We start from the raw sequence: 20,429 nt of genomic DNA on the forward strand, positions 1-20,429 counted from the left end.
TTTCCCAGGATGCTGGACATGGTTTTCTTTTGAATAACCATTCACCAGGTTGTCAGTCAGATATCCTATATGTGCACTTGTATGGATACCAACTCTCTTACCCTTTTAAAGAAACTGCAGTTATCAACTGTAACCAATAGTGGTAGGAGGGGTAAACAGTCATAGGAGAAAAAATGTTTTTGGAATCTATGTGCTTTGATTGGAACCTCAGGTTTTTGTTTTGAAGGAACTTTTGACCAGTTACACATGTGCAGTGCATTTGTGCATACCCCTGTTCCATTAAAAATACAGGCTTTAGATTTTACTGGTGCCTGGTCTGTTGCCAGCAACAGACTCACAAACCCACCAATAAAAAGGAGTTTTAAATGGTGAAAAGAAGACACACTTGAAGAGAAATCTCTTTATAGCTTTCATTTAAAATATAAAATAGTTGAAACTTTAAAAGAGGAACATCCCATTCCAACCAAATTTTAAAATACAGCTTCATGCTAAAAGCAAAAGTCTGGATGTGAGCCTCATGGAAGCTGCCAAGCAATACAGAAAGAAACCTAATCTTTCACATTACTCGCATCCGTGTCTTTGCCTTCCTGGCTTACATGAGTGTTGGCATTTTTACTAGACTGATCTAAATCCTCAATTTTATTTTCTATTTCCATAGCACTGCTTTCCACAGGACTCTGGGAAGACTCTTCACCTATTTCTGCTTCCATTTTTGTGACTGAATCATGTTCTTTATCTTCCACATCCATTCGTTCCTCTGTTTGCACCAGTCTGCGTTGAACTTCTTCCTCAGTTTTGTTTTCCAATTCCTCCTCTTTCCTCTTTGCTTTAAACACTTCAACTCCCATCATCCTCAGGTAATGAAGTCTCTCATTCTTGGGCACAAAGGCACGCAGCGACGTTTTCCCTTGCCAACCACACAGCACTATTGGACACTGAAGATCATGAGGTTTTCTACAAACAAGCAGTTAAGTTGAGTCAATTACGAGAAAGCTCATCTTCAAAACTTCATTTTATAGCCATACACCAATGCAGTTCTAACACTGAATGCATTTTTTAACTATTCACAGAAGATGAAAGTCCACTGTTTTTAACTTCAACCCGTACACAGACACTTGCTTGTCTACAAGCAAGCAAGGAGGCTGAAAACCCCAGAACACAATGCTATTAAGTTTTTGCAACAAGCAAAATAATTTTCTGGCTCTGGTTTGTACAAAAACTAACAGAAGGAATAGCAAAATGAAAGTTTACACTTAGAAAGTTTTCAAGTTTTGTCAACGAAAGTTACTTTATCCACAAAAAGGAACAATAAAAAGTAACTTTTTCCATTCCAAATGCTGGACTTTACAGGAAAGCAAACAAATAAATCACAGCAGTGATCTGTTGATTTCTAGCACAACTACCAGCTCTCCTTTATGAAGCTAAATTCTAAACTTCTTTCAAGAATTCATAGACAAGACAGCTTCCTTCCCAGTCTTATTCTCTGTATTCTATATGGCTTTACTGTTTCCCTCTCTGCATCTCTGCCTCTACTTCTGTTTTTTGCTGAGTGAAAATACATTCTTGTTTGGGTCTTAGAAGTGCACAAATGGAAAGCAACACATCTACTTACTCAGGGTCTGGGTCGTACTTCAGAACTATACTTCCCATGGCTACAGGGAAGAGGGAACAAAAACAAAACAGATGTGTTACTTGGTACATTGATACAATGACTGTAATCTGAAAATGTTCAAGAAAACAAATTTTTAGACAAATACAGAGCATGACATGGTCAGCAGTTATCTACATCAGTACACTGAACTATAGACAATACCAGATTTTATTTTCTTTTTTTTTCAAACCGAAGTATTTATATAGTTACAGAAGCAATTGCCAACATGTGCTCCTCCAAAATCCCTAACAAACAAATCAAAATACAAAATCCACACACTGGATTAACTAACTCAGTGAATCTAGTAAGGAACTTTTACTTAATTAAAATGAATTTAAGAGTATGCCAGACCAAACTTCAGAACATTTTTTCCTTCCCATTTTGTCTCATCAAAAACAGAAGTACAAGGATCAGCAATGAATTGGAAATAAAACAATAACAAAAGGCTGAAAACCAATTTTCCTATCTTGAAGCATCCAGTGTAGAGGAAATAAAAGTTTAATACGAGTAGACATCGCTCCCCATATTTAAGAAAATCAAATCTGAGTAACTATATTTGATACATAAGGTCATGACAAGCAATTGCAGATGATAAACAGTTTCAGCTGGAGCACTAACAGGCAGAAAAACCAGAAGAAGCGTATATAACATCTTTGTTCATCAGATATTTTAAATGCTGCCTCACAGCACTACTTTGCAGAAGTCATAAGTATGGCAACTCTTCTGTTCTCTAAAGCTCAAAAACCTTAGAGGCTGCAATCAGAAAGGACTACAATTTCTAGCAGCACACTGGCTTACAGTAATGCTTACTTACCTAACAAGTATATTTAAGACAAATTTAGTCAAATTTTTTAGCAGACACAGTTTATCAGGATTTCCACAACCTTCTTTGCAAAGTATAAAAATAATTTTGTGACAGCAAAATTAGCAGGCTTACCCATATCTTTGACTTTCTTCTGGGTTTCACTGCTGAATTTGCTTAAGAACGGATTTTCCTGGGTTAGTAGAATTTTGACATCTTCTATGCAGACATTTACAATCCTTGCATGAATGAATGGGTACAGGGTATAAATTCCCTGTTTAATAAATAAAGACAATTATCTCAACATTTAACCACTGATTCCTGAATGAAAAAATATTAAAAGCAGTATGCACTTTACCTAATACCAGGAAACAATTTTCACATTTTAAACCACACCGAAAATGTAAATTACCATTAATCTGACAAAGTTAATGCCAGCTGTCTTATAGGCTCTCAAGGACACCACAGTACCTCCTTGGAAAACACAATGCTATGCAATTACCTCTTGTGCTAATCTGAATGCACATCCAAACTGTTCACCATCGCTGTTGCGAGACCAGACTTTTATCCCTGTGTTGATAACCTGCAAATAGCAAAGCCAGTAAGCATCAGGAGGGAGCATACATTCTAAATTACCACTCTGAACTTATTTTTTCCTCAACTGTTCAACTAAAAGTTCATTTGCACTGGACACTGAATTAATGTGAAAATTCATTCAAGGGAAGAAGAAACTCTTGCTATAAAAATGTGGCACTGCCTCAACAGAAAATGCCTTTTACTCCTTTCCATATTGAGATCTGAACAGTGTAAGGAAGTGGCAGTTTTAAAAAGACGGCAACAAACTACTAGTATCAAATATTAATTTTAGTTTGAGTAAGAATTTTCTGTGTGATTCTGGGAAAGTCAATCAAGGACAGGATTTCAAAAATGTGCAAGTGATTACTATTTGGACACTATCTTTTGCGGTACTCCAAGTCTCACAAACTAATATAATGCCCCAGTTGCTTAAAATTTTGTCAATTATGTAGCAATTTCCTGCATAGGGGATAAAAAAGAATAACTGTTTATCCATCTCAAAGATCTGTTGCAAAGATGTACTGAATATCCTCAAAAATGTTCAAGATTTGACAGGACGAGGCCCCAGAATGTATCTGATCTAGCTTTGAAGTCAGCTCTGTTTGATGTAGGAACGAAGCTAGACTAGATAACCTCATTCCAACCTAAATTACAAAATGACTTTTTAGACAAATCTTTAGCGTTTGCAAGACATCTTCCACAGGGAATCATAAAAACAAACAAACCAAAATCCCTCTAATTCACAAAAACTACTTATTATCCTATTATCACTCAGCTTAATGAACTTTCAAAATGTTTAACTGTTAAAATTTGAAACAATGTCCCTATGTAACACAGCCAGTAAATAATTCAGCTTTTTGGTTGGCTTTCAAAGCTCCTAATAGTTCTATGATTAAGGGGGTAATAAATACAACATCATCAATGTAAACTTGTAAAGTTACCTGAAAACTACATAAAAATGCTGGCACACACAGAGCAGTTATATATTCCCTCTCTCTACTTTTAAGTTCTCTTTCATCCACCAAAAATGTACTGATTTTCATCTCAGAGACTCTTACTTACCTCTCAGAGTCAACTTTTCATCTCTAACACAGGAGGGACAGAGAGGAAAACATTAATCCAGACTTAAAAAAAATAAAAGCCTGTCAGAGGGCTAATCCTCTGTGTAAACAGTACACTTGGCAAGTTCAAGGAGATATACACTGATGCTTATGAACCATACCTTCATCTTCTCACTATTGTTCAGAAGCACATTCCTTATCTCCTTAGAAACCATGTACAGCTGCCTCTTTTTTCCTTCTTGAGTTCGAGTCAGTAAATTCATCTTGGGAAATGATGGGTCCAATGCGTAAAACTTCCTGTGGCCATAATACTTGTTTTGATTAACCAAGCAATAAAAATCACATACTCAAAATGCATGGTTTAGACCATTTCCTCCAGCTATCTCTGCAAACACTTAGTACTTTGGCTTCAGAACACAAAGATTAGACTTTCTAAGCTGCATGACATCAGAAAAGACAAGCTGTTATAGACCCTGAGACACACTGGAAAATTGCCAGTGCAAACTCTAGTTGGCTATTTTCATTTCAATGTTGAGGAGAGGAGGCTCTGGTGCAAAGTCAGGCAAAAGTCATTATACAAGACCAACGAGACCCATCTTCTGTAATGAACTGAATTTGAACTACTAACATCCCTGTACTAATAGGAATCTTACTGCCAAAACAGAAACATCTTTTTTCTTACTGTATAGGGAGGAACAATGGATCATCTTCAGGGAGAAACACAAAAGGGTCTTCTTTAAATCCAAACAACTTCATTTTTTTAGATGGTGGTGGTCTAAAAAGGAAATAACATTGCATTGTCAATTCACTAAAAGTACTTGCTTTAAAATAAGTATATTCAGCTCATTTCGTCAACACTTGGTTTATTTTAACAACAGTATGCCAAACAGAATACTGGCATTTTCTTGTGCTTCACTAATACTATACACAATTTAACTAGCTTAAATAAGGAAGTGAAGCAGTGCTTTGAGAAAGAGTTCACAAAAACAAGTAAACAGAGATTTCTGATGGAATGATTGTGAAGGCAATACAGACCTTCCAAAAGTATTTTTTTTCTTAAACAGAGAAGAAAGTATTAAAAGACTTAACAAATGCTAATAAGAAAACTGGCTGCTTTCCAAACTTGCTGAATGAAACATAGATAAGACAGAAAAAATGGAAATGCAAGGCAACTGAATGAATTCATTAATTTTTCTTGATCGACTTCAAAATTACAAAGGAACTACAAAATACTCAGCAATTGCGGAGCTGTCACAGGACAAATACTTAGATGTGGTCCTTACCCGCACACTCCTTCCTTTTTACTCTGCTCAGTGTCCAAATTCTGCAATTCTTGCATTTTCTTAGACTCTTCATTTTCAGCAAGTGTTGGTTCTCCAAAAATACAGTCAGAACCATTACCTGAATTAGCTGCTGTCACTTCAGTATCTCCTGTTCTTTGTGGTAATTTCTGATGAACCTGTTTCAAATTACAGTATTTTCAAAAAAAGAAAAGCAGTATCCAACTTGTAACAGAAGGCACCTATGTTCTCTCTTTGTATGTGCTTAATTCTTGTCAATTTGTATGCAAGCGCTTAAACGGATCCATTCAGGGAGTTAATCTGATTACTAGATCAAGATACCACTATAAATTGCATTTACCTCTAGTACTGATCTGGACAGTTTCATACCAATTGTCCAAGAAAGCTGTTTTGTACCATCTACAAAATCAGGTTCAAGCACTCAGAGACTACTGTTTTAAAACAGGATCTGCTGTTTTCCTCATGGCACTCAAAGTGACACATGCAACCTGCTGCTGCACACCTTCTGTAAGAGTCATACACATTCTGTATGATGTTTAACTTAGAACAGCATAAGCTATTTGGAAGGTGCTTGCTTCTGAATAAAAGCCTCTTCCCTATTGCCCCATATATTTTACTCTTAAGTTGTTCTAATGAAGCAAATCAAATAAACACCTAACAGGGATTCACACAAGAAATTCTTCTCACAGACACAACAATCTAAGAGATCAAATAAATCACATCAACTTAAAATCCTGTTGACAGGATTTTAAAGACAATTGACAACAAATGGATTAAAGTCAGATGGCTGAAGCTGCTGCTCCAAACAGTTTTACATCCATTCCCCGTAATGCTGATCTGCTAATCTGCTAGTGAATCACTCCTAAGCAACCAGCCACAAAGATAAACTGACATCAGAATTAGCTTACAGCACAGCAGAAAAAAGCCTTTTAGCAGGGGACCACACACAGCTGAAGGAAGTGACAGCTTTAGCTATCCAATACAATATGCTTCTGTAATTCTTTCAAAGCCTTAATTTTAGGGTAAAGGTTTATCTTGTTATTTTACTACCATTTCAAAATCCCCTTTTTTTTTTTTTTTTTTCCCTTTCCTATATTAACAGTTGTCACTTCTTTTTCTTAAGTACTTCATGGATTTAGTAATTTAATTGACAGACTGAACTGAAGGGCAGATACAGAACAGATATAGCATGTTTTCCATTATGCGCAAACTTTAAAAAAAATCCTGAAACATTATTAGTAATTGACATTTTAGATAATTTAAAAGCAGTTACCTTAGGCTGACGTTTATTCCATGGCATTGGAGACTTTTTTATTAAGACAGCCACAAAGAAGCCACCTGTGTTCTGGTGATGTGGCAATATCCTAAGACTAGAGAGAAAAGAAAAAAAATGTTGCAGCACATTCATAGCTGGATTCAGAATCACAAAATACTAAAAGGCCAACATTTATATTTACTTTCAGGACAAGGTAAGTTCCTAGTAGGATTGTGTAGGTTTAATTTATCAAACTAGAAACAGGATCTAAATAGAGCATTCTGGCAAAATTACTTGCATCAATGCAACACATTCATTCACTGTTCACATTCAAGCTTTAATGACTCACTTCTAAACAATATTTTTAGAATAGCTATGGAAAGCCTTTAAAAGCAAGTAAATCACACTATTAATAAGTTGAAGTTTTACGTACATTTTCAGTAATTTTGACTGTTTATCTCTGTTGGCTACAAAGACTCTGACCTTTTCTTGTGAGTACTTATTCCTCTTATGCAACTTGCAATAATTTCTCCTGATTCACTGGAGCTTAAATATTGTGCACTGCCATTACATATGAAGCAATGAAAATATACTCCAACCTATACACACTCCTAATCTGACCTAATTATAATCTGGTCACAATTAGAACCACCACACGTTACATCAAATCTTCATAAGATCTACTCTGACAAAACTTACCAGCGCTCCAGATTCATTGTCTTCAGCTTCTCTTCGTCTTTCACAGGAAACATAGTAGGACGTATTTGTGTTTGTCTGTTTGAAGGCACATCTTTCCACTCCTCAAACCACTGTCCATCTTTCAGCATCACCTTCAAAGGGGTAAATATAAATTCAGTGAAGAATATAGGTCACCATTTTACAAGTTTTAATTAAAATACTTGCAAATCAAAGCTCGGACACCAAATAGAGAAGTTATTTTCTGGTAAAGAAAATTAAGTTCTTTAAAGTGTATTGTTTCTTTGTGCATTGTATGTGTGCACTTCAGAGTAGGAGATTCTTGACAGCTGCAGCTCTTTGCTCCACTTTATATGCTTCAAAGAAAAAAAAGCATACCGTCAAAGTGCAGATTGGTGCTGAATCAACTACAAAGACCTTTGTTAACCTGCTAAAACATGTGAACCACCAAAATCCAGTAGAAGAACAGTGGTGAAATATATAAGATAGATGAGCCATCAGATTTAAGATACACTACTCCTTTTTTTCCCTGAGACTAGCTGTGAAACACTGTGTTATAGGCAGCTTCCAAGCAGTAGTATACAAAGGAAAAGAGCTACTTCAGTCTAGTAAAGATCAGAACTGAAGAATCTCAATTTCATTACATAAGAAATAGGCAAGAGTGCAACACAACAGCTTGGTAGGCAGAAAGCTACATGACACAGGCATAAACAAGTCACTGACAGATGCTTTTGTTGAAGTGCAAAAGTTGCTGAAGACCCATGTCCCCACGAATTCTGTAGCATCTGTACCTTTACTTAGAACTCAGAACATATCTACAGATCTGGTCTATGACACTGTGTAGACATAACATCACCTCAGTCTGGCTAAGGGTCAAAGCTTTTGATGGACTCTTAAGATACAAGCAGAAGGTTAGAGCCACAAATCTTACAGGAAGGAATTCAGAATGCTCTTCAAGCAAAGATACCAAGGCGAAAAAATAAGTCAGGGAAAATTTGTCTTCAGAGTCCTAGATGCTTGGTTTTGTACTGGATGCTGCCGTAAGAAGGGTCCCAAATGGGGATGCACAGGGCAAACGCATGAAATTCATCACTGAGATGAAGGCCCATTTTTGTTGTTAAGGCAACAAAGCAAAGCAGTTGCAGTGATGGTGACTTCAGGACTGGCAAGTATGATGAAGGACTTTCATGCATCTCACTGTGATTGTCTTCCAAGTTTAATCAAGTGCTCTAGTGGAAACTGAAATGTAACATTTATCTGGACTACAATTTCACTGAGAACTTTGGAACGCAGATTTCAGCATCATGAAGTCTGGCACTTCTCAGCCACTGATCAGATCCCACCTTGTGCCTTTCCACATGTCCTGAAATAAAAATTACTGTACTTACAGAATTAGTATTTGAAGTCAAAATATGCTACATTTCATAGTGCTAGGATGGAGACAAGACAGACTGTACTTCTGAACTGATTTTCTTTGGAAGTCACGACTCAAGCTTGAGAAAAACCAACAACAGGAGTGATAAATAACCAATGTCTAAAAAAATCTAGAACTATTTTTGCTTTACCAGAAAAACTGCCTAGCAGTTCTGTGCTGTTCAGTTTTGGTTTACCAGCCAAATTGGTAAGCTGGTGTGACTGTTAGAATGACAAAGCACCAAAGAACATGCTGAACTCTTCTCTACTGCACATTTTACTGACCACCTGTTAGAGCAGAAGGAAGAGTAAGTATTGCAGGAACAGAACAGACCAAATCTGGAGTTAAGAAGGTTTCTTCCTTCACGCCAAAAATAATTCACTGGAGTTCACTCATCATCTAGCTTAAGGAGGGAGTACTGAATGCTATTTCCAAGCACCCAAGTGTCTCTTGAACAAAACCTTATCTCTGTTTTTGCTGTTTCCAGAGATTTACAGTCAACTGATGTTCATCAATATTCAATGTAGTCAGTCACAGATCTCCCAGAAAACAAATGCTGCACCATGGAACAAAAGACTACACCAAGTAAAAACAGCACCAAAGTAAGCAAATAGATACACAGTGACATGCTAGCCAGTGGGGCATGGAAATATACAGCAGCAGCAAATCAAGTCTGAAAAAACTCTGGCAAACCTTTAACACATTTTATCAGACCAGTTTTTAAAACCTGTTAAGGAGAGTTATATTTCAACTGCAAACAGAGAATTAGATGCTACAGGGAATAGAATATACCCTTAGTGATCATTATATATATAGTGGCTTTATGGAGTACCAAAATAAGGTAAAATTAAGATCACAGAGCCACAGTTATGCATTTTACATTTATTTTTCAGGTACAAGCATACAATGTAAACTTTAGGAACTATAAGAAAGAAATCGGTTAGTTTCTAAGCTGGATTTCCAGTACCAGAACATAAATCTTTATTCCCTGCATCTTGTTCATTAGCCTGTACACAGGCATAAACCTGTCTGCCATTGCAAGATACTAGTGAGATGGTAAGACAGAAAACCCAATGGCGTTGCAAAGGCACACACTCATAACTAAAATTTAATCAGCTTCTTTCCCCACTACTAGGATGGCCTTCTACTTTTCTTGACAAGAAGCTGAAGCAGCTTTGAAGTTTTTGCCCCTCCCTATTAGCTTGTTTCCAGAAGTGAAATCATTTAAGGCCTAGAAGAAAATTCAGAATTCTATTAATATTCTAGGATTAGTCACATCACTACAAGCTTTATAGCTCATCTGCAGAAACAGTTTCACAGCTTTTACTTCCAAATGAAGTAAAATGGACCAGCTGAAGAACAGCAGAATCTAACATTCACAGACCCTGAAGACAGAGATGGATGGCTAACGTTAAAAGTGGATGAAATTATATTGCCATCTACAGGCCACAATACCCACAACACCCACAACAGAATAGGGAATTACAGAAAGAAAGTATAGGAGACAGAGGAAAGAAACCTAGAGGTAAGGGGAGAGCAGATGAGGAAAAAAGAATTTACCCTCGCCAAGACTTTCAGCTTAGCTCTCTCCCTTAAACATCAAATCACTGCATTAATGCAGCTCAACCTAATGTTGTGAAATGTTACACTTTAGAATTCCCCTAATTTAACTCTCTATCACAGACCAAGAACTTCACAGAAATACCAGGTTAAATACCTTCCATTTTGTAATTCCTGGCATCCTCTTCAAACCTGGTAATTCAGAAGAGACATCAGCAAGTTCTAAGGCACCTGAATTCCCAAGAAGATAAACATTTTAAAAACAGAATTGAAGAGTTATGTTGCCAATTAAGTTTTACAAACATAGTTTTCTTTAATGTTTTAAGCCATTTTAGGAATAGTACTTTTTAAAATATTCAAGAAATAAAATGCTATACAACCTCTACCACTTACATTAACAAAGAAGAGCTGTTAATAATAACTACATAACATGCAACCTATAAATTAGCCAAAATATAACGGTTAGATATTTTTGTAGCAGCTGCAGAGTCATACTCTACAACCTGTATCATTAAAAATCAGTGTTCTGAGCAATGGAATCACTGAAGTTCTTATTCTCATTTACTCAGCATTTGGATTTACTACACTGACTAAGTATTTTTCAGGGAATAACTTTTGGTGTAACTAAGCCTTCTGAAATGCCTATGATATTCTTATTTCAAGGATTTACAATCTCAATATACTCCAGTGAGAGGAAAGAAAATTTGATTTTTAAAATGGAAAGGAAAATTCCAAACTGTTTAACACTAACATGAGAAAAGACTATGTGCCTAAAATATGTCAAATTACTATCAGAAACATCAACAGCATATAGCTTAATGTACTGAATAAAAGCTTCAAGCTGCTCAAAGTCCAGAAGGAATGACTAAAAAATTACTGTTTAAATAGGTGATCTCCCTAGAAAACAATAACTTTTAACATTGCTTTTCTGTGATTCTGAATACTTTGGTTATATAACAGTCAGGTAGGCTTTTCTTCATGTTGTACATAATTTATCAACCTGTTCTACATGACTATAACTGTTTACTCTCACAGTGACAGCTTAAGCGAGTCTTTTAAATAAAAGGAGATATATGAATTGACAGAAAAATTCAAAAATGACATCTCAAATGTGATTACACCTGATATTTTGCATCCACCCTTTGAATACACTCCTGCCTCCCTACAGCATGACTTGAGCTGATGTCTCAAGCCTACATCAGACTGATCAGGCACTGAAGAGTTTGTCAGAAGTGCTACAATTTCCAATAGTTGCTACATGGTACAAAAAGGCCTTCTCCCTACTCCTTCATCCCTAAGAGGAAAGCAATCTCTTACCTGCCTTACAAGCAGCAAGGTAACACTGCGCTAGAAACTACCAACAAACCTTCTGGACAGACCTGAACTAGTTCTTCAGGTACAATGTCCCTTGGAGACCACTGAACTACCTCTTTACTACCTTCTTAAGCTACACCTGTGCTCAAGTTCAAAGGATAACATTCCTTGCTGGGGCACATCACAGCCTCCAACTATGCCTCAAAATACCTCCACCGGGCAAAGACTAGATCCGAACATCATAGCCAGTCCTTCCTTCGAAGTATTGGATTTCCCTCAGGTGCTGCAATTGCTGGCCTCCACATGCTACTGCTTTTGTGTTCCTATCCCAACTAGTTCTTAATGCTTTCCAATCTTGTCACTGTTAAAATTAATGCTGGCTTACTATGGCCTTCAATAAGCCAAGCATACTATAATTTACTGGAAATGTGCCTATGATTACCAAAGAAACTACTTCTAAATAAAAATGTCCTTTCAGAGAATCACAGAATAAGCTGAGTTGGAAGGGACCTACCAAGATCATCGGGTCCAACTCTGGCCCTGTGTATGACACCCCAAGAGTCACACCATGTGCCTGAGAGCACTGTCCAAACACTTCTTGAACTCTGTCAGGCTGGTGCTGTGACCACTGTTCCAGGGCCCAACCACCCCCTGGATGAAAAACTTCTGCTTCATATCCAACCTAAACCTCCCCTGACACAACTTCAGGCTATTCTCATGGGTCCTGTCAGTGGTCACCTGCCCCTCCTCTTCCCTTCACAAGGAAGTTGCAGACTGCAATGAGGTCTCCCCTCAGTCTCCTCCAGGCTGAACAGAACAAGTGACCTCAGCCACTCATCATCTGTTTTTTCTGCAGACCCTTTATCATCTTTGTTGCCTGCCTTTGCATGTTCTCTGATAGCTTAATGACTTCCTTACACTGCAGTGATCAAAACTGCACACAGGGCACAAGATGAGACTGCCCCAGTGCACAGAAGAGTGGGAGTAAAAATTACACAGTCAATTCCTAATTAACCTGCAAGTACTTTAGCTAAAGTGCTGTTTCTAAGACAATGAAATTTCAGGTGTAATTTGGGGCCAGAATAGTCAAAAGTAAACATTACACAAAATAGGCTACCAACTTCCTGAGTAAGTGCAGCTCCGGGGGCAGTAGAGCTGCTTCTGCTCTGTAAAAGGCTCAGCTTTAAAAACTGTAGAACTGTAGAACTTTTCATGCCAAATCCAATTAGATGTTTCCAAATTTCTGGTTATTGATTCAGAAAAAACAGTATACACCAGCTACTAAATGGGCTATGGAACTCTACTATCCCAAAGTGATGCAGTACAGCTTACCAGCTCATCTCAGTTTTTCTACCTCTTGTAACCTCAGCCTTCACATGCAAGTCAAAAATGCAAAAAACCCCCATGAGTTTAAGCACATTAAAATTCCAAGCATGTCAAAATGTGGGGCAAAGGATGCTAAAGGTATCAGTGGCTCCCACCTACTGGTGTACAATTACTTTGCCCTAACTGATTAACGGCAGGCTTTTTACTCCTGTAGTGCACAGCAGCAACGTTCCACACTGAGTTTTCCAAAGGAATTATAGATGTCAGACATGGACCCCAGCCAGCGGAAGCAGTTAGTGGGAGCCAGATAACAGACTGAATGCCACTGATCTGTAGAAGAGTCTTCTGTATAAGTAACACAACTCTTCAGGTTTTGTATTTGCAGCTGATTCACACCCATTTAAGAAGACTGCTCTTAGCAACATTAATGAAATCTTACGGTACCAAAAAATTTCCATAGTTTTGCAAACTAGCAGCATATTACCCACACTAAGCTTATCACTAGTACCACCACACACACATCCTTTTTTGAGCAGAGGGGGGAAAAACAAACAAACAAACAAAACCAGTTCCCCACTCTGTTCAAGCTCACATTCTCACCTTGACTCTTTTCCAGCAGAGATGCGATCACAGCTTCATTTTCGATGGGATTCAAGGAACACGTGGAATACACCATTCTCCCGCCTTCTGCCAGCTGTTCAACACCACGGGTTGCAATTCTCAACTGCAATCTGACAGAACACTCTTGGTCTAGGCAGCTATCATTCAGGATCCCAAAAAAAAGCTTTACAGCAGACACACAACTCTCCATGGACTAAGCCAGCCCTTGGGGAGTTCTACAGCTGTCAGCAGTACATAAATGATAGTCAGCTCTCAATCGAGTCAGCTTAGTGCAGTCTATACTGCAGACATGCTCACAATAACACCTATTATAATAAAGTAGCAATTAGGTCAAACAGTAACACTAACACAGCATAACTTTGAACAAAACTTTCTGTATTTTGTTCTTTCTAAAGCCCCATCAATTTTATTATGAACTACTCAACACTAGAAAAGTAACACCCCAAAACATGACCCTTTTCAGAAATCCAGTTAAAATGAGGAGCAGCCTGACTATTACAAATATTATGCACAACACAGCTTAATTAGCAGTGGCCTTCTGAGAAAGGTATCACTGAGCTGGATCATGAGCTTAGACCCTAACTGCATACTTTCAACTAAAATTAAACCTGCAATAATGAATGAGTTGCCAAAAAGTCATAGGTCAGCTGAGTCACAGAAACCAGTGCATCCCCAGGCTTGTTAAAAATATGGGGTAAAATGTTCTGAGCTTTTCCATGTGTTTCAGTCACTACATTTTACCATGTGTCTGCATTAGGCTAAGTACTCACTCAGCATCAGTCTACATAAATCCATCTCAGGTAACTGAAACCATTTGTGCACGATCTCTAGAATCCTGAAGACTTTAAAATATCACTATTAAATTTTACAACTCACTGTATTTTCCAAGATTATTTTACCTGCCTAAATTCTAAGAATCCCAACCAAGTAATTGTTCCATTTTATTAGACATCTTGTCTAAATTAAATTCAATTAATATTTCTGTGTCAGATATTTGTGACAATACAAGCAATTTAGATTCACATGCTTCCTCCTCTCATCTGAAACCCTATACTTCCTCTCAATGGCACTAAGTTCTTGATTTGAGAGAAAAATTACTCTTCTTAATCTCCACTTTGTCATATATTAACATGTGAATGCATGCAGATGTAAAGACATAGAAAAAGGAGAGAAAAATGAAGAAAGTGCAGATATGCAATAAGCATTTTTACCCATGGAGCTGCAAACTGTTTTGTGTTGTCCACTTCTTCCACACATCAATATTTTTCCTCATGGTTCCATCTCCACTACAACAGAGGTTGAACACATTCGTATTATTTGTGTGTAAAACTCATTCCATATCCAAGTTGTTTACAGCGGCACAAAAATGCCAGTTCCTCTCCCTTAAAACTACACTGTTCTGTTTCATCACTGTCTTTGTATTTCAGTGTCCTGAACAAAAGGTCAAAATTTGAAGCCCTTCAACTAAACAAATTTACGGACCACTTGGAATGAAAAAATTCACCTTGACTCTGTATCCCCATACTTAAAAGGCATTCAGAATTCACTATAAATCCTAACTCACTAACCTACTCAAAAGGCACAATTCAGTAACATAAAAAATTTAGCACTGCACTTAAAGCAGTAAAATCCACTTGTATTCATTCAAGTTTACATGCAAGGTACCTGCAGGGGACATCACATAAAATCCTGTCATAGAAGAGGATCTCTTTTCTTCCATCAACATCTATTTGTAGGTTGGGAATGCTGGAGGCATCGTGATTTACCACCATGATGCATGGACTGTTTAATCTCTTCGCCTGGTGAACCAGCAAATAGCAGCGCTTGTTGTCGACATCATTGGCAATTACAAAACCATCTGGGAACATAAAACAGTGGAAAAATGCTTTAATATTCAACAGATAAATAATTTCACATAGTTTATTACCTTACCTTCGAAAGTTCTGTAAACCTTTCACAAAGAGATTTTTACTTAAAAGTCTGCTCATGCATAGGGGAGCCCTTACTGAGCATAAAATAACCTAAAGCACGTTGAAGGTTAACTGATGTGTCATAGTCTCAGGAGTTTTAGCTCCGATTCTGCGGCAGTAAGACAGAGCCAAGGGCCCTTCAACTTTTCAAAGGAAAACCTCTAAAACAGAAAAAAACCCCATTGTCATCAAAGACAATCTTTACATCAGCAAATTTTTAGTACAATGTAGAAACAATCCACACTTTCTATAACTTTACAATGTCAGTGGGTAGTATTTTCTTTGAGTATCTAACAAAAAATAAAGATTCTTAAGCTTACAAAAACCATAAATATCACAATTGCTTCAAGTCTAAAGCAGCTTAATCCAGTGTTTGCAGGATACCACGAAAGCACAGAGGCTCATGGGCCACCATCTACCAAGCAAACCTGATTTATATACAGAAATTAAGCTCTAATCACATGTACTGTAACCTGAACTGTAATGATACATATAATTCATGTCTGTTTTTCAAGCAAAGGAAGCCCATGAAGTTTCAAATCAAAGATGGGTACCTTTACTCACATAACAACCCTTTGGGGAATTCAGTATGCATTTAAATGCAGTTACTCATCTGTAACATTAAAAACAATCTACTACAAGAAAAAGCAGAAATTCCAAGCCACAAGTTTTTCGTTTTTCAGACTTACTGGGAAAAGGAACATTCATGTCTGCATGCAACATTTCGATGAGCTGTGCAGTCTTAGATCCAGGAGCAGCACACATATCTAGAATCTATAAACATAAGAAAGTTTATAAGAGTCCTGCCTTGTACTTTGTCAGTACTTGAGAAATTTACTGTTTTGAATATGCAGAATTATGATTGTTCTGAACACCAATTTGAAAAAAATAGCAAGTACAATCCTGTTCTTTGTATGCTTTACCTTTGAAGACTGAAAATATAAAAAGGACTTCAGTTTGTAAGGAACAAAACATCAGCTGAAATAAAATTCAAAAGAGGAACCTGAATACAGATTTGGGGACACGATCCTTTTATCAGTTCACAAACAATTCCAACAGAAGTTATCTGCAACTTTACATATATACGCATATATTAATGACAAAGTTACATTCAAGAGTAAGTAGTACTTTAAACTATTAGTAAATTAATCAGAGACAGCAGTTTATATAGATTTTATAAAAATTAATTCTTCTCCCTCCCCACATATTTACATTTTAATGCATAAAATCAGGGCAGTAAATGTCTCCTGTTTCTTTATCTTGGAAGAAGCACTTGGGAAGTGTTTGAACTGTCCCAGGGCAGCTGAATACAACAGCAGAGACATCAACACCTAAATTCTAGCATATTTCTCCCTCCTAATTAATCACTAACTGGGCTTGTGATGGGAGTCACCGGTAGAGTCACTTTCACAGCAAAAGAACTGATGTCTCACACTGTTCTCTTAAGCAAGGAAGCATAGAGTCTTTCCTCTTGCCTAGTTACAGATTTTCAGAAACATATGTCTATCTCCTGGACCTCTGGCTCCAGTAAAAATCAGCTAAGATCGTGCAACAGGATAAAGGAGAGGAATGATCTGCTCAGATCCTCATGCAAGCCCCTGGCATGAACCAGACTGAACCAGAAGACAGCCCACAGAGAAACATAGAGAGCTGCAGAGAGCATGTGGCAAGTGCTACCATGCAACAGCGCTAACGCATCACGAAACACACCCTGACAGTATCAGACCTGCTGTTTAAATCAAGAGATGTGATGCTACTATTTTCTACTTCTGCAGATAACACAAAAGACAATGAAGAATATATAAGACTAAACACACTCTAAAACTGCCCAGCAAACTGATGGTGGAGAAAACTAAATGGGAAAAAAAGATTAAAAATGAACACAGCTATGGGGAGGTTTGACAATCATTAATTTTATCCTTGTGGAAGATGGAATCAGCATGTTAGAAATGACCTACAGAACATGCCGGTTAAGCGAAAGTAACCTGCAAGTCTGGTCCTAACAAGCAGCTCCTAAGCTAAGGCACTAAGGGCCATAAAAGGCCCTAAATGACAAGTCAGGGCTTCATTACATCATTTGCTGTTTTGGCACAAGAGAGGATAAAGAACCTATTCTTAGTCTGATTTATGAAATCTTGCAGGCATTTCTGGAAAATGCTGCAATACTCACCCGAATTAAGCATTCAATGTAAAGCCTATATACTGCTAGCTTAGCATATACAGTGTAAGGTGTGTGCAAAAATACCCCCACAATTTGTGTTCTACATTAAGATTAATGCGTTCACCATCTGTTCAATTCCAGGCAAAAATCAAAATACACCTGTGACACATCAGGACGGAGATTTTCAATCTACTATTCACTCAAAAGAGATGAGAAGACCTTGCCTTATATAAAACAGTCATAGCCGGGTTGGGGTGAAAGAAGGAGAAGAAATGGTGAAAAGTTATGTATGTTAAGTAATGTTAATATAAAAACAACTGTGTACAAACTACTCTTTAAAACACATGTAAGACGTTTGATAAACATAAAATTTTGAGATACAGCATGAAAACTGAAGAAAGAAGAACGCAACGTAGCTGCTTGAGATAGCAAGGCAACTAGCTCATTAATTTAATTAAGAGGAGTAAGGCCGCCTGACAGATTCAGCCTGCAAACCAGCACAGAGTATGAAAACATCACAAAGTCAGAATGGAAAGTTTGCTTCCAGGTATCCTCATTCCTATGGTGTGCCGTAGGAAATACCATGGGCATTCCTTACACACTTCAGTTAAAGTTAGCACCCTATACTGTTTAGCCACTACCAACAGCATGTTTGAGCTCACCCAAAATATTTCATTTAACAGCTTATTTATAGAGTAGAACTTTTCAGCTTCTTCAAAAGGCACAGAGGAGTGAAATCTACGAGGTAGGGGATATTGTTTATCGTTACTTGCATCTTGAAAACTACATCTGTTCGCAGGGAGAGAGGAAGTAAAAAACAGTCACCTCACTTTAAAAGCAGGTTGTAACAAGAATACATAACTCAAATGCAGCTAAACACAGTCATACTTTGAAAAAAAAAAGACTATGCAACTGACTAAAATCAAAGTGCTTTTTGCAGGGCATTACACACAGCTGAAAAAGCAGATGTTCCTCTGATAGGGTGTTTGTGATCTGAACATTAGTTAAGCGTTGCTTATGACGTGCAGAAAGCATAACATGTACTAAAATGAAACAGAACCGTATATCAGCCTTGATACTGTTCTTGTGATTTGTAGTCCAATTAAGCTAATTTCAGGGAACAAACTTTGGTACATATTATACTCTAGACTTACCTTATGATGAGGGCTAACATTAAGCAGCAGAGGTGGGATCATACTAACAGCCTCCTGACGACTGATATTTCCCTTGAAAGGAAAAAAGAAATTAAATCTGTTTTTATTCCATGAAAGAATACATTTCTTTTGCAATAAAACTTTTAAATAGCTACGTAGTAAAATAACAAAGCAGTCAGAAACACACAATTATAAAATTAGGATTAAATTCTGCTAGAATTTAGCAAAAAAAATCACAGCATTTCACCCAATTGTAATTTCTAAAAATTGCACATTTACTCCAACTGTATTAATTCTGTAGTTTCTGCTCAAAAGAGAGGAGAAACTGGTTCAAATCGAGTGACAAACATCCATCACTTAAGTGCTGTCATGCACATACACGCACATTTTACCAGATTTAAACATTTGGTTTCTAACAGAAACTGATTATTTTACAGGGACTCATTTTACATCCCCAAACAACAACAACAAAAATACCATTAGTTTAGGCAAATTTTTGTAGCTGCAGTTATGCAACAGAATCATTGGATGCATCACTGCCAACTGCAACACAAAATCCAGATTCTTCTGAGCTACCCAGCTTCTGAAAGAAAAGGTAGAGTCTCCATCTTTCATAATGTATTTCAATAAAGTGGATATGCCCGAAAAAAATCAAGATCTATCCAAAACTTACACATTCTGTCTCGCTAACCAGAAACTGATGAAACTTTTCCAGTTGCGGGGACTTGCGTAAGATTTTTCTACTCAAGTTAGTGTGCCAGGCTAACTCTTCAGGGTACCTGGTGGAAAAAGAGATGGGAAAAGAACAGAGGCAGAAGAAAGAGACCGATGAGGCAGGCTGGTAGCCGGGAACATGCAGAATGCCTTATCCCGCCTCCAGATCACTCACCAGCTCAGCGACTGCGGCATCTCGACTTTTTGGCCATCCACCTCCAGGTCCTGCAGCTCTCGGAAGTACTTTTCCTTCAAGCAGTGGAGAATCTCTTTGGCGTGGCTGCATGCCAGAGACACCGGGAGGGACACCGGATGGAGAAATCACAGGATGGTTCGGGTTGGAAGGAGCCTTAAAGATCGCGCAGATCCACCCCCGTGCCGTGGGCGGGACACGTCCCCCCGTGCCGGGTGGCTCCGGCAGCCCCAGCCCGTACCTGCGGTAGCCGGTGATGCGCAGCGTGGCGGGCAGCGGCTCCCGCAGCGCCGCCATGAACGCGTCCCACTCTCCGGCGGGCACGATGCCCAGCTCCCGGTAGTACCGCTCGAACAGCTCGTTCTCCTTCACGATCTCGGGGTAGCCGCCGGCCCAGCCCTGAAGAAAAGCGCCGCGCCGTCAGCCCGGCGCTCCCTGCCCCGCTTCACCTCCCCCGGCCCGGCTCTCACCGCCTGGTCCCCGCCGCCGCCGCCGCCGCCGCCCCGCTCCTGCCGCTGCTGCTGCTGCTGCTGCCGCCGGCGGTCCCGCGCCCTGCGGCCCATGGCAGCCAGGCGGCGGCCGAGCCGCGCCACCCGCCCCGCCGTGAGGAAGAGCGGCCGCTCCCGCCTCGCCTACGCGGCCGCTCGGCCGGAGGCACCG

At 38.5% G+C, this 20,429-nt stretch overlaps 1 protein-coding gene across 1 annotated transcript; it reads right to left on the bottom strand.

Annotated features, from left to right (window-relative positions):
- Positions 1-388: 388 nt before the first annotated feature.
- On the bottom strand, positions 389-20,332 carry NSUN2 (NOP2/Sun RNA methyltransferase 2). The gene is made up of 19 exons (XM_040078785.2): positions 20,240-20,332; positions 20,011-20,168; positions 19,752-19,856; positions 19,536-19,641; positions 18,863-18,934; positions 16,237-16,321; positions 15,243-15,435; positions 14,789-14,863; positions 13,557-13,687; positions 10,474-10,547; positions 7,346-7,476; positions 6,665-6,761; positions 5,374-5,549; positions 4,773-4,865; positions 4,252-4,387; positions 2,956-3,036; positions 2,589-2,727; positions 1,613-1,652; positions 389-954 (listed from the first exon to the last, which is right to left on the bottom strand). The coding sequence occupies exons 1-19, from the start codon at positions 20,330-20,332 to the stop codon at positions 549-551; spliced, it is 2,391 nt and encodes a 796-aa protein (XP_039934719.1). The 3' UTR covers positions 389-548.
- Positions 20,333-20,429: the final 97 nt, after the last annotated feature.

The sequence above is a fragment of the Hirundo rustica genome, chromosome 1 (assembly GCF_015227805.2).
Source record: "Hirundo rustica isolate bHirRus1 chromosome 1, bHirRus1.pri.v3, whole genome shotgun sequence".
In the NCBI taxonomy this organism is placed as follows: domain Eukaryota; kingdom Metazoa; phylum Chordata; class Aves; order Passeriformes; family Hirundinidae; genus Hirundo; species Hirundo rustica.

Coding starts and splice junctions, on each gene's coding strand:
- NSUN2 (XM_040078785.2), bottom strand. CDS start 20,332: ATGGGCCGCAGGGCGCGGGACCGCCGGCGGCAGCAGCAGCAGCAGCAG. Junction 4,866..5,373: donor AAAAAGGAAGGAGTGTGCGG/GTAAGGACCACA, acceptor TTTCCTTTTTAG/ACCACCACCATCTAAAAAAA. Junction 1,653..2,588: donor GAAGAAAGTCAAAGATATGG/GTAAGCCTGCTA, acceptor TCTTCCCTGTAG/CCATGGGAAGTATAGTTCTG.